At 41.7% G+C, this 15,581-nt stretch overlaps 1 protein-coding gene across 4 annotated transcripts in view; it reads right to left on the bottom strand.

The window, feature by feature from the left end:
• The window catches only part of dip2a (disco-interacting protein 2 homolog A), a 256,191-nt gene extending 244,515 nt beyond the window's left edge, over nucleotides 1-11,676 (bottom strand). For 3 of the 4 annotated variants that reach the window (XM_061971477.2, XM_061971478.2, XM_061971479.2), the window contains exons 1-2: nucleotides 11,439-11,676; nucleotides 11,221-11,333 (exon numbers count right to left, since the gene is read on the bottom strand). In XM_061971477.2, the coding sequence (XP_061827461.1) occupies nucleotides 11,221-11,333; nucleotides 11,439-11,524 (199 nt within the window). In that variant the 5' untranslated portion in view covers nucleotides 11,525-11,676. Of the gene's footprint in view, nucleotides 1-11,220 lie in introns of all 4 variants that reach the window. The other variant, XM_061971480.2, reaches the window with a different exon arrangement.
• Between the last annotated feature and the right edge of the window lie 3,905 nt (nucleotides 11,677-15,581).

Genomic DNA, 15,581 nt, shown 5'->3' with positions numbered 1-15,581 from the left:
GGATGGTTGTAGTGTGGAGGCAGGTAGCGAAAACGAAATTGAAGAAGAAACTGAAGCTATTGAGCCATATCGGTTTGAACCGCATGCAAGCGAAACCGACGAAAACGACACGACAGCCAGCGACACGGGAGAAAGCGAGGACGAATTCGGCGATCGCCTTCTAACCAACGATTGGTATGTGTTTGTTTGGCATTAAAGGAAACTAACAACTATGAACTAGGTTTACAGCATATGAAATACATTTGGCAACAACATGCACTTTGAGAGTGCAGACAGCCCAATTTTCATCAATTAATATATTCTGTAGACATACCCTCATGTCAGCAGGCCAGGGAAGCTAGGGTCGATATTCTTCTCTTGACGGTGTGAGCCAAGACATCCAGGGGGGTTTAGCTCGCTCGTCTGCGGGAACAAACTGCCGCCATTGCTTGCCGTGCTACCGAGGTCCTTTGTCCCTGAATTGCTCACACACTCCGGCAAATTCAATGGGGTCTGGCGGCAGATTTCTTTGACTTTATCGTTGGAAATGCATCCGCTTTGAGTGTCGAAGGATATCCACACATTCTTGCCATCTCTGTCGTAGCATAGCTTTCGTCGGTAAAGTGTGCGGAACAAACGTCCAATTTCTTGCCACTTTCGCATCTTTGGGCCACTGGTGCAACTTGAATCCGTCCCTGTTCGTGTTGTTACACCCTCCGACAACACACCGACAAGGCATGATGTCTCCAAGGTACGGAAAACAGTCGAAAAAAACGGAAAATAACAGAGCTGTTTTGACCCGGTGTTTGAGAAAATGGCGGATTGCTTCCCGATGCGACGTCACATTGTGACGTCATCACTCCGAGAGCGAATATTTAATTCGCCAAAATTCACCCATTTAGAGTTCGGAAATCGGTTACAAAAATATATTGTCTTTTTTCTGCAACATCAAGGTATATATTGACGCTTACATAGGTCTGGTGATAATGTTCCCCTTTAAATGTTCTGAACTCCTGTTTCCATGCCAGTGTTGTACTGAGCAGAATGATAGCGAAAGTTCTGCACGGATGTAACCCAACTTCCTGTAGCTTGGACAAAATGTTGGACAAAAATACCACAAAGACAATAATTGATAATACCCCTTTAAGAATAAAGTTCAAGTTAAAGTACCACTGATAGTCACACACACACTAGGTGCGGTGAAATTACTGACCCATCCCCTTATTCGACCCCCTGGGAGGTGAGGGGAGCAGTGAGCAGCAGCAGTGGCCAAGCTCAGGAATCATTTTGGTGATTTATCCCGCAATTCCAACCCTTGATGCTGAGTGCCAAGCAGGGAGGTAATAGGTCCCATTTTTATAGTCTTTGGTATGACTCGGCCGGGGTTTGAACTCACGACCTACCAATCTCAGGGCGGACACTCTAACCACAAGGCCACTGAGCAGGTCAATACAGTGTACAAGACAGAATAGTCGTACCCAACTTATCAATCAATCAAAGTTTATTTATATAGCCCTAAATCACAAGTGTCTCAAAGGGCTGCACAAGCCACAACGACATCCTCGGCTCAGATCCCACATCAGGGCAAGCAAAAACTCAACTCAATAGGGTTGAGTCTTTTGAGATAAAAGCCTTCACTCGGCTCATTGTTATGCTTTAAATTACAAGCAGAGTTACCGGTATCCTTGACAATAGAGCTCGAAAGGGCACGGGATTCCGCAATGTATTGTGGGCGCTGGGTAGCCATTGTTGCTGGAAAACGTTTTTGTGCTATTCTGATGCTATTCCGATGCATCCGAGATAAATTGTGTTTCCACATCACACTTTTAAGCCCTATGGTTTACGTTTCCAGTGAGAGTTGGACTCCGCCAGGGCTGTTCATAACTTTTATGGACAGAATTTCTAGGCGCAGTCAGGGCGTTGAGGGGATCCGGTTTGGTGGCTGCAGGATTAGGTCTCTGCTTTTTACAGATGATGTGGTCCTGATGGCTTCATCTGGCCAGGATCTTCAGCTCTCACTGTATCGGTTCGTAGCCGAGTGTGAAGCAACTGGGATGAGAATCAGCACCTCCAAGTCCGAGTCCATTGTTTTTGCCCAGAAAAGGGTGGAGTGCCATCTCCGGGTTGGGGAGGAGACCCTGCCCCAAGTGGAGGAGTTTAAGTACCTCGGAGTCTTGTTCACGAGTGAGGGAAGAGTGGATCGTGAGATCGACAGGCGGATCGGTGCGGGGTCTTCAGTAATGCTGACGCTGTATCGATCCATTGTGGTAAAGAAGGAGCTGAGCCGGAGGGGAAAGCTCTCAATTTACCGGTCGATCTACGTTCCCATCCTCACCTATGGTCATGAGCTTTGGGTTATGACCGAAAGGACAAGTTCACGGGTACAAGCGGCCTAAATGAGTTTCCTCCACCGAGTGGCGGGGCTCTCCCTTAGAGATAGGGTGAGAAGCTCTGTCATCCGGGAGGAGCTCAAAGTAAAGCCGCTGCTCCTCCACATAGAGAGGAGCCAGATGAGGTGGTTCGGGCATCTGGTCAGGATGCTACCCGAACGCCTCCCTAGGGAGGTGTTAAGGGCATGTCCGACCGGTAGAAGGCCACGGGGAAGACCCAGGACACGTTGGTAAGACTATATCTCCCCGCTGGCCTGGGAACGCTTCGGGATCCCCCGGGAAGAGCTGAACGAAGTGGCTGGGGAGAGGGAAGTCTGGGCTTCCCCGCGACCCAACCTCGGATAAGCGGAAGAAGATGGATGGATGGATGGATGGATGGATGGTTTGCGTAGCAAATGTCACGGTGAACCCCGTAAAATTCGCCCAAAATATCAGTCCTACTCGCTAACATTAGCTCATAGCTAGAGAATAGACTTTCCTTTGTTTTTCCAACCATGTGAAGGAAAAATTTGAATGAAAATAACAGTTCTGAGAAGATATTTATTGAATTAGACAAATAAATGATCAAAAACAAGACCAAGCGTGGCACCAAGTGGGTGAAGCAATTTAAGCATATCAACAATGAGTCTAACTTTAGCCAAGAACATTACAATAATATCTATTCGCCGACATGTATCCTTAAAGATATGGAAAAGATGCTGATGGTGTGCTTGACAGCGAAGTAGCTGCAAGGAAATACCCTAAAAGTCCACTCTCCAACGTAAATGTTGTACTTTATTATTACTTTACTTCACATTGTGTGATTTACATTCTTTTTATATGCAGCTGACGACAGCATTCCTGTCACAAACTTTTATAAACGTATTACTAACTTTAACAGGCCAACAGCAGCCCTCATAACACCGATAGCTACAACAACAACAACAACACAGCACTTCCTCATGATACACCAGTGACGGTTACAGCGAGCAAGGTTGCATTCACAAACCCTTGTAATTATGAGTATCAATATTACAAGTTGCTTTTTGCACATTCTTTATGTTCCGTATTGCTGCACTAATTGTAACAATTTGTTGTGGATTTTACTAGGTCTTTATCTTAAATGTATTACTTTGTTATCATTTAATTTATCCATCCACCCATTTTACACCGCTTATCCGAGTCCAAATCGCAGAGGCAGCAGTCTAAGCAGATGCCCAGACTTCCCTGTCCCCCGGTCAAATCCTCTCGTTCCACCGGGGGTACACCGAGGCGTTCCAAGGCCAGCCGTGAGACAGTCTCTCCAGCGTTTGCAGGGTCTGGCCTGAGGCCTCCTCCCAGCTGGACATGCCCGAAACATCTCACCAGGGAGGCATCCAGGAGGCATCCGTAGTCAGGGCCGACTTAACCCGACAGGGGGCCCTGGGGCTGAGAGAGTTTTGGGTCAACACTTCCCACTCCAACCTCAACACGCCCCCACCCCGCTCCCGAAAACACACTTTAACAAAAAAAAAAAAAAGGTTGATTTCATTCAACAGAACAGCAACAATGCAAAAATATCAATCATTGCATTCCGCCGTCAAATTTGGGGGGCCCTGATTGGGTGGGCTGCATTAAGGCGGCCTTGACCGTAGTAGATGCCCGAGCCACCATAATTTATTCTATTCCATTCCAATTACTAGTCTTTTCAGTGTGAATGTCAAAAAATTGCATAAAAATAAAAAGGCATTGTGGGTTTCTTTCCAAAAATGTATGTTTAAAAAAATGTTGATACGGGTTTAGGCACCTTTTAACTTGCAGCATCACCATTATTATAATACCGATTTGGTACTGGTATCGGTTAAAATGCTAGGTGGTAGCTGCTTGTCATCCGAAGATCTGTAAATACTGTATTTTACGGACGAGAAGCCGCAACTTTTTTCCAACGCTTTGAATTCTGCGGCTTATAAAACGGTGCGGCTAATTTTTTGTGGATTTTTCTTCGCTAACGGTTATAATGTTTTGTATTCAACAAATAGTTTATTATATTATGCCAAGATACTGAAAAGCTGTGTTATTGTTTATCCCATCTTTTGGACAAGTTCACTCACTGCAGGTGCTGTGGGTTAATAATGTACTTACTTGTTCGTGCCTTGAACCCGAAATTAAACATCCATGGTGTTTCTGCTTGAAAGGATTCTTCATTCATCAGTCCAAACTTTTATGAAATATAACTAAAACAATTCATACTTACTAAACTGTCCCATGTGTGATGTCTGTAGGAAATTCTTCATTCATATTTGTACGAGCTATATATAATAGATATATAATCAAGCTGGCGTTGTTAGCATTAGAGAATATGCTAACATATTTATAAGTGTCTGTGTTAATATTATCAACTTACAATGGCATTATTTTTGTATTGTTTCAGTTTCGTAAATTTACCAAAATGTCAACGTGGAGCTATAAGGTCTGTTTAACTGATTGGAGAGCTAGCTTCCGCAGCTAGTGGGTCCATGAAAAAGACTTCTGTTTTGTTTGATCAACCATTTTACTGCCGTTTGACAGGCACCGTTTGGAATCAATTAAGGTATGTTAAAAAACATTTACAAAATATTTCCAACTGGTATATATCTGTGGCTTATTGTCCGATGCGGCTAATATCCATCCATCCATCCATCCATCCATCCATTTTCTACCGCTTGTCCCTTTTGGGGTCGCGGGGGGTGCTGGAGCCTATCTCAGCTGCATTCGGGCGTATGTAATAATATGTTTTCTTCTAAAATATGGTAGGTGCGGCTAAAAACAGCTCTATAACCTGGAAAAAAAGGGTAAATACAGTGTCAGGCAGAGCGGATCGGCACTTGTGATCGGCAATAGATGGCAATCAGCCGATACTGATCCGTTTCCGATCGATCGGTACATCCCATCCCTGCTGCTCTCGACCGCTGACGGGGTCCTGACCCACTATTTCAGAAACATTGCTTTAAAGGTTCATAAAGACTTTTTTGATGCTATTTTTGACAGACAACAAAGACATATTCAGCCTTTACTGTCTTTGTTTTTTTAAGTTATTTTTACCTCGAAGCAAGACACACACGGACTAGTTCAGGGGTCGACAACCCACAATGTTGAAAGAGCCATATTGGGACCAAAAATACAAAAAAAAATATGTCTGGAGCTGCAAAAAATTAAAAGCCTTATATAATGAAGGCAACACATGATGCAAGTGTCTATATTAGTAATATTAGCCTACTATCAAAGGCTGACGCAAATCTTCGTTGACAGAAATGTTGTATTTTTATTTTTATTCTACACATTTTTGCAACATTGGAAATTATTAGTAAAATGGAGGCTTCTCACAGGATGAGATAACTTCTGGAAATTACTGGCTCAGAATGGCCAAAGGTAAAGTTTAAGGAAATGTCTTCTAATGGATTTTTTACAATCTTTGCAAGCTGGGTAACGTTTGCTGTGGTCTGGAACAACATGGCACAACAACCAACTATGAGAAATGCAGCCAATATTACATACAGATAATGTGTCATGAGACATGCAAATATATATTAAAAAACACAGAGGACATAAGTAAAGGAAATGACATGCAAACTAAATTATATACAAAGAGGATAAAAGTAACGTCTATTAATGAGCTCAAATATAGCTACAAACGAGGCATAATGATGCAATATGTACACACAGCTTGCCTAAATAGCATGTTAGCATCGATTAGCTTGCAGTCATAGATTGACCAAATATGCCTGATAAGCACTCCAGCAAATCAATAAAATCAACAAAGCACACCTTTGTGCATTCATGCACAGTAGTGTTGTCCCGATACCAATATTTTGGTACAGGTATCAAAATTATTTCGATACTTTTCGGTACTTTTCTAAATAAAGGGGGCCACAAAAAATGGCATTATTGGCTTTATTTTAACAAAAAAATCTTAGGGTACATTAAACATATGTTTCTTATTGCAAGTTTGTCCTCAAATAAAATAGTGAACATACAAGACAACTTGTCTTTTAGTAGTAAGTAAACAAACTCCTAATTTAGTCTGATGACATATGCAGTAACATATTGTGTCATTTTCCGTTCTATTATTTTGTCAACATTATTAAGGACAAGTGGTAGAAAATGAATTATTAATCTACTTGTTCATTTACAGTTAATATCTGCTTACTTTCTCTTTTAACATGTTCTATCTACACTTCTGTTAAAACGTAATAATCACAATCCCTTTCAGAGGCGGTATAGTATCGAATATGATTCATTAGTATTGCGGTACTATACTAATACCGGTATACCGTACAACCCTAACGCACAGCATAAAACATTTGGTGGACAAAATGAGACAAAGAAGGAGTGACATAAATCACATCTTTCTGTGGCAGCATCGGAGAAAGTTGTACATGTAAAACAAATTACGATGAGTTCAAGATCGCTGAAATTAGTAGGACAAAGCAGTGCTTACCAAATACTCTCATAAGTGAAGCATGTATAACATGAACAGTGGGATTCCTAACAACTAGGAAGGTTTGTGTCATGTTTAGAAAATATATTAAAACAAAACAAAAAAATGTTTCTTCATCTTTTTACATTTTCACATATCTTTGAAGGAGGTCCAGGGAGCCACTAGTGCGGTATAGTAGTATAGTATAGTACCAAATATGATTCATTAGTTTTGCGGTATTATACTAATACCGATATACCCTACAACACTAACGCACAGCATAAAACATTTGGTGGACAAAATGAGACGAAGAAGGAGTGGCATAAATCACGTCTTTCTGTGGCAGCGCCGGAGAAAGTTGTACATGTAAAACAAACTACGATGAGTTCAAGATCGCTGAAATTAGTAGGACAAAACGGTGCTTACTAAATACTCTCAACAGTGAAGCATGTATAACATAAACAGTGGGATTTCTAACAATTAGGAAGGTTTGTGTCATGTTTAGAAAATATATTAAAACAAAAAAATTGTTTTTTCTTCATCTTTTTACATTTTCACACATCTTTGAAGGAGGTCCAGGGAGCCACGAGGGCGGCGTTAAAGAGCCACATGAGGCTCTGGAGCCGCAGGTTGCTGACCCCGGTACTAGTTAAACAAGCACATAGCTGCTGCATTGGTGTGTCAACTCAGCTGAGCAATCAGACTCTGCCGTGACGTGTGCTGTCTAACAACTTAATGACAACAAGCAGGTCGTGTAGCGGACCGACACTTTTCAGAGTCGGTATAGCACCGAATATGCTTCATTAGTATCGCGGTACTATACTAATACCGGTATACCGTACAACCCTAACGCACAGCATAAAACGTTTGGTGGACAAAAGAAGGAGTGGCATAAATCACGTCTTTCTGTGGCAGCATCGGAGAAAGTTGTACATGTAAACAAACTACGGTGAGTTCAAAGATCGCTGAAATTAGTAGCACACAACGGTGCTTACCAAATACTCTCATTGGTGAAGCATGTATAACATAAACGGTGGGATTCCTAACAATTAGGAAGGTTTGTGTCATGTTTAGAAAATATATTATAACAAAACAAAAAAATGTTTCATCTTTTTACATTTTCACACATCTTTGAAGGAGGTCCAGGGAGCCACTAAGGCGGTATAGTAGTATGGTATAGTACCGAATATAATTCATTAGCTTTGCGGTACTATACTAATACCAATATACCGTACAACCCTAACGCACAGCATAAAACATTTGGTGGACAAAATGATACAAAGGAGTGGCATTAATCACGTCTTTCTGTGGCAGCGCCGGAGAAAGTTGTACATGTAAAACAAACTACGATGAGTTCAAGATCGCTGAAATTAGTAGGACAAAACAGTGCTTGCCAAATACTCTCATCAGTGAAGCATGTATAACATAAACGTGGGATTCCTAACAATTAGGAAGGTTTGTGTCATGTTTAGAAAATATATTAAAACAAACAAAAAAAAAAATTCTTCATCTTTTTACATTTTCACACATCTTTGAAGGATGTCCAGGGAGCCACGAGGGCAGCGTTAAAGAGCCACTAGGGCGGCGTTAAAGAGCCACATGGGGCTCTGGAGCCGCAGGTTGCTGACCCCGGCACTCGTTAAACAAGCACATAGCTGCTGCATTGGTGTGTCAACTCAGCTGAGCAATCAGACTCTACCGTGACGTGTGCCATCTAACAACTTAATAACAAGCAGGTCGTGTAGCAGACCGGTACTTTTCAGAGTCGGTATAGTACCGAATATGCTTCATTAGTATCGCGGTACTATACTAATACCGGTATACCCTACAACCCTAACGCACAGCATAAAACGTTTGGTGGACAAAAGAAGGAGTGGCATAAATCACGTCTTTCTGTGGCAGCATCAGAGAAAGTTGTACATGTAAACAAACTACGGTGAGTTCAAGGATCGCTGAAATTAGTAGGACAAAACGGTGCTTACCAAATACTCTCATCAGTGAAGCATGTATAACATAATCAGTGGGATTTCTAACAATTAGGAAGGTTTGTGTCATGTTTAGAAAATATATTAAAACAACAACTTTTTTTTTTTTTCATCGTTTTACATGTTCACACATCTATGAAGGAGTTTCAGGAAGCCACTTGGGCGGCGTTAAAGAGCCACATGCGGCTCTAGAGCCGCGGGTTGCTGACCCCGGGACTAGTTGAACAAGCACATAGCTGCTGCATTGGTGTGTCAACTCAGCTGAGGAATCAGACTCTACCGTGACGTGTGCTATCTAACAACTTAATGACAACAAGCAGGTCGTGTAGCGGACCGGTACTTTTCAGAGTCGGTATAGTACCGAATATGCTTCATTAGTATTGCGGTACAATACTAATACCGGTATACCGTACAACCCTAACGCACAGCATAAAATGTTTGGTGGACAAAAGAAGGAGTGGCATAAATCACGTCTTTCTGTGGCAGCATCAGAGAAAGTTGTACATGTAAACAAACTACGTTGAGTTCAAGGATCGCTGAAATTAGTAGGACAAAACTTTGCTTACCAAATACTCTCATCAGTGAAGCATGTATGTCATAAACAGTGGGATTTCTAACAATTAGGGAGGTTTGTGTCATGTTTAGAAAATATACTAAAACAAACAAAAAAAATGTCTTCATCTTTTTACATTTTCACACATCTTTGAAGGAGGTCCAGGGAGACGCTAAGGCGGCGTTAAAAAGCCACATGAGGCTCTAGAGCCGCGGGTTGCTGACCCCGGTTCTCTTTAAACAAGCACATAGCTGCTGCATTGGTGTGTCAACTCAGCTGAGCAATCAGACTCTGCCGTGACGTGTGCTAACTAACAACTTAATGACAACAAAAGAAGGAGTGGCATAAATCACGTCTTTCTGTGGCAGCATCAGAGAAAGTTGTACATGTAAAACAAACTACGATGAGTCCAAGATCTCTGAAATTAGTAGGACAAAACAGTGCTTACCAAATACTCTCATCAGTGAAGCATGTATAACATAAACGTTGGGATTCCTAACAATTAGGAAGGTTTGTGTCATGTTTAGAAAATATATTAAAACAAAAAAGTTTTCTTCATCTTTTTACATTTTCAGACATCTTTGAAGGAGGTCCAGGGAGCCACTAGGGCGGTATAGTAGTATAGTACCGAATGATTAATTAGTTTTGCGGTACTATACTAATACCGATATACCGTATAACCCTAACGCACAGCATAAAACATTTGGTGGACAAAATGAGACGAAGAAGGAGTGGCATAAATCACGTCTTTCTGTGGCAGCATCGGAGAAAGTTGTACATGTAAACAAACTACGATGAGTTCAAGGATTGATGAAATTAGTAGGACAAAACGGTGCTTACCAAATACTCTCATCGGTGAAGCATGTATAACATAAACGGTGGGATTCCTAACAATTAGGAAGGTTTGTGTCATGTTTAGAAAATATATTAAAACAAAAAAGTTTTCTTCATCTTTTTACATTTTCACACATCTTTGAAGGAGGTCCAGGGAGCCACTTGGGCGGCGTTAAAGAGCCACATGTGGCTCTAGAGCCGCGGGTTGCTGACCCCGGTACTCGTTAAACAAGCACATAGCTGCTGCATTGGTGTGTCAACTCAGCTGAGTAATCAGACTCTAGCGTGATGTGTGCTGTCTAACAACTTAATGACAACAAGCAGGTCGTGTAGCGAACCGGTACTTTTCAGAGTCGGTATAGTACCGAATATGCTTCATTAGTATTGCGGTACGATACTAATACCTGTATACAGTACAACCCTAACGCACAGCATAAAACGTTTGGTGGACAAAAGAAGGAGTGGCATAAATCACGTCTTTCTGTGGCAGCATCGGAGATAGTTGTACATGTAAACAAACTACGGAGCGTTCAAGGATCGCTGAAATTAGTAGGACAAAACGGTGCTTACCAAATACTGTCATCAGTGAAGCATATATGTCATAAACAGTGGGATTTCTAACAATTAGGGAGGTTTGTGTCATGTTTAGAAAATATACTAAAACAAAACAAAAAAAATCTTCATCTTTTTACATTTTCACACATCTTTGAAGGATATCCAGGGAGCCACTTGGGCGGCGTTAAAGAGCCACATGAGGCTCTAGAGCCGCGGGTTGCTGACCCCGGGACTCGTTAAACAAGCACATAGCTGCTGCATTGGTGTGTCAACTCAGCTGAGCAATCAGACTCTAGCGTGACGTGTGCTGTCTAACAACTTAATGACAACAAGCAGGTCGTGGGGCATGACAGTGGGACATGGTGGAAGTCACTTTACAGTCATGTAGTTGTCACGCTGCAAATAAAAGTGCTCCAGCTCTGGGGAATTGACATAAAATAGTCCCCCTACGGATATATTGCCATAATGGCGGGAGGAATACAAACATTAGCTTTAATGGAGCACAGGTACCTTCAGAGAGCTCCAGCTCCAGCTCCGCCAGCTTGGCCCGGACCTCCGCCGGTAGGGTCATAGCGACAGCCGGTGTGGGCTCCAGCGTCACGGCCAGCACACCAGCTGAGGTTCTTTCCGCCATCCAAAAAAAATAAAAAAATAAATGTATCCACGGGTTTGCTTCACAATAAAGCTAGCTTTTGCCACTTCCACAAAAAAAAATAGGTATTGCTCACGGGCGTGGGGAGAAAACAGGGTGCGTCTCTAAGTCCCGAACCATGACACGGCTAGCTAGCACACGCTGGCGGCGACGTGTTGCCATCGAGCGGGAAACGAGTGTTGGCTCCCGGGGCGACGGCTGTGTTTACCAGCGGTGGTGGTGGTGGTGCCACACTGCCCGGGCTGCGTCCTGCAGTGACGGCTGCCTCACTTCAACTGTGGCGAGAACTCATTCAACTCAACCATCGCTCGCCATTGCATCACAGCAGCACAGCCCAGCGAGCGCTCACCTGTTAGGGCGAGGCGGGGAGACGCTGCCCCCTAGGGGCGCGACTCAGCAACCGCACAAACCTGATTTATTGAGACCATTGTATTGTGTGGATATTTTTGTATTATGGGCCTGCTGCAATGCGAGCATCCCATATTATTATTGCTCACACTTCAACTTTTAACTTTTTTTATTCTCAAACCTTATTTATTGAATTGTATTGTGTGGATATTTTTTTTATTATGGGCCTGCTGCAATGCAAGCATCCCATATTATTATTGCTCATACTTCAACTTTTAACTTTTTTTATTCTCAAACCTGATTTATTGAATTGTATTGTGTGGATATTATTTTATTATGGGCCTGCTGCAATGCGAGCATCCCATATTATTATTGCTCATACTTCAACTTTTAACTTTTTTTATTCTCAAACCTGATTTATTGAATTGTATTGTGTGGATATTTTTTTTTTATTATGGGCCTGCTGCAATGCAATCATCCCATATTATTATTGCTCATACTTCAACTTTTAACTTTTTTTATTCTAAAACCTTATTTATTGAATTGTATTGTGTGGATATTTTTTATTATGGGCCTGCTGGAATGCAAGCATCCCATATTATTATTGCTCATACTTCAACTTTTAACTTTTTTTTTATTCTCAAACCTGATTTATTGAATTGTATTGTGTGGTTTTTTTTTTTTTTAATTATGGGCCTGTTGCAATGCAAGCATCCCATATTATTATTGCTCATACTTCAACTTTTAACTTTTTTTATTCTCAAACCTGATTTATTGAATTGTATTGTGTGGATATTCTTTTATTATGGTCCTGCTGCAATGCGAGCATCCCATATTATTATTGCTCATACTTCAACTTTTAACTTTTTTTATTCTCAAACCTGATTTATTGAATTGTATTGTGTGGATATTTTTTATTATTATGGGCCTGCTGCAATGCAAGCATCCCATATTATTATTGCTCATACTTCAACTTTTAACTTTTTTTATTCTCAAACCTGATTTATTGAATTGTATTGTGTGGATATTCTTTTATTATGGTCCTGCTGCAATGCGAGCATCCCATATTATTATTGCTCATACTTCAACTTTTAACTTTTTTTATTCTCAAACCTGATTTATTGAATTGTATTGTGTGGATTTTTTTTTTTTATGGGCCTGCTGCAATGCAAGCATCCCATATTATTATTGCTCATACTTCAACTTTTAACTTTTTTTATTCTCAAACCTGATTTATTGAATTGTATTGTGTGGATATTCTTTTATTATGGGCCTGCTGCAATGCGAGCATCCCATATTATTATTGCTCATACCTCAACTTTTAACTTTTTTTAATTCTTGTTCCACACGTTTCTCCTACACTTAATACTTGTTATACCGTCGGAAAGGGGCTGTTCGCACCGATGGCGGTCCTTTAAATAGGGACCATTTCGTGTTACCATGGCGACGCTATTCACGAATAAAAACAAAAAATGGGCCACTAGAATGGGTACGCACCTTTATAATGGCGAATACACTATATTGCTAAACGTATTTGGCCACCTGCCTTTACTCACATATAAACTTGGGGATTAAATCACCAAAAATGATTCCCGGGCGCGGCCACCGCCGCTGCCCACTGCCGCTGCCCACTGCCGCTGCCCACTGCTCCCCTCACCTCCCAAGGGGTGATCACGGGTGATGGGTCAAATCCAGAGAATAATTTCGGCACACCTAGTGTGTGTGTGACAATCATTGGTACTTTAACTTTAACTGGTGTAGCTCGGTTGGTAGAGCGGCCGTGCCAGCAACTTCAGGGTTGCAAGTTCGATCCCCGCTTCCGCCATCCTAGTCACTGCCTTTGTGTCCTTGGGCAAGACACTTTACTCACCTGCTCCCAGTGCCACCCACAATGGTTTAAAAATATAATTTAGATATTGGGTTTCACAATGTAAAGCGCTTTGAGTCACTTGAGAAAAGCGCTATATAAATATAATTCACTTCACTTTAACTTGAAGTGCCAATTGTCCAAAATGTGTTGGCATCCTGAAGCAATTCAAAGTTCCTTTCACTGGAACTAAGGGGCCAAGCCCAACTCTTGAAAAACCAACCCCACACCATAATTCCTCCTCCACCAAATGTCACACTGCCCAAGGACACAACGGCAGTGATTTTGGATGGCAAGAGGTGGGGAGCGAACCTGCAACCCTCAAGTTTCCGGCATGGCTGCTCCATACCCACCACACCATGCCACCCCTCCATCACTACTCATATATTTTTAACACTAACCTTTCAAAATCAGCAATGGATTAAATATTCGTAACCTCTCTGCAGATATACCTTTTTCCAAAATCTCATTTACTCACTGGAGTGCCTTCAGGGGTACTCGTACCCGCAATTTAGAGCCTGTGTCTGTGCCTGGTAAAAGCCTGAAAATAGTGAGTATTAATAAAGAACTTTCATTTTACTTGCTAAATGTGTATTTTATTTTTATTTTGACAGCAAGATACACACTTGTGTGGTCTTGACAGGAAGCGGTCACACCTTTCCTGCTGCACACCTGAGTGCAATGAACAGCAGGTGTTGTAGCAGCCCTTAAATAGATCAGTGTAGCGACAAGAAGAGTGGAGTTGGGTGAGTGAGTGCATGTCCAAATGGCTTGTGACTTTTGTGTGAGGTAACGTTACCTTTTGTCTAGTCGGACTTCTCGTTGTGTTTGCTGACAAATCATCTTCTTCCTTCAGGGTTCTTGTGCTCTGGCTGGTAGCCTCTGGACACTATGTGATGGGTAAGAACTTGTGGTTCTGTGCACTCCCTAAACCAGTGTTTTTCAACCACTGTGCCGCGGCACACTAGTGTACCATGAGATATTGTCTGGTGTGCCGTGGGAGATTATGTAATTTCACCTATTTGGGTTAAAAATATTTTTTGCAAACCAGTAATTATAATCCGCAAATGTGCCAAGTGTCGGTGCTGTCTACAGCTTGGCAGAGTAACTGTGTAATACTCTTCCATATCAGTAGGTGGCAGCATGTAGCTAATTGCTTTGTAGATGTCGGGAACATGGTTTGTCGTGATTACAATATGCAGACAACGGGCAGCGTGCAGGTAAAAAGGTATCTAATGCTTAAACCAAAAATAAACAAAAGGCATTGAAGCTTAGAGAAGGCTATGCAGAACTAAGCTATAACTGAACTGGCTGTAAAGTAAACCGCATGCTGGACAACAGCAAAGACTTACTTACAGCGTGTGGAGCAGCAGACGGCGTCCAAAGTACATTCGTACATGACAATTAACAACAAAATAGGAGCGCAAGACTAGAACTAAAACACTACACACAGGAAACCACCAAAAAACTCGAAATAAGTCATGGCGTGATGTGACCGGTGGTGACAGTACACCTACTTTGAGACAAGAGTTATAGTGATGCATGCTTAGTTATGGTTTGAATTCATATCCAACAATTGCGAGAACGACTTTTTATTGTCAATATCGGCTGCTGAATTTCTTGTTTTACTGTTTTCTGCTGGTGGTGTGCCTCGAGATTTTTTTCAATGAAAAAAAAAAAGTGCCTTGGCTCAGAAAAGGTTGAAAAACATTGCTCGAGAGATCAGCAGAGTAACCATGCAATGCTCTTCTGTATCAGTAGGTGGCAGCAGGTAGCTAATTGCTTTGTAAGCCTACTTTGACACAAGAGAATTAAAGATGCATGGATGGTTATGGTTTGAATTCATATCGAACAATTGCGTCAGGTATTTGATGAGAACGACTTTATATTGTTAATATAGACCAGGGGTCCCCAAACTACGACCGGATCCGGCCCGCCGGAAGTACAAAGTTTAATAATAATAAAAACTTTAATGGAGCACAGGTAATTATTTATTTTTTTAAC

This window comes from Nerophis lumbriciformis, linkage group LG13, assembly GCF_033978685.3.
Source record: "Nerophis lumbriciformis linkage group LG13, RoL_Nlum_v2.1, whole genome shotgun sequence".
Taxonomy (NCBI): Eukaryota; Metazoa; Chordata; class Actinopteri; order Syngnathiformes; family Syngnathidae; genus Nerophis; species Nerophis lumbriciformis.
The sequence above is the reverse complement of the archived record's forward strand: the minus strand, read 5'-3'. Positions and strand labels throughout refer to the sequence as shown.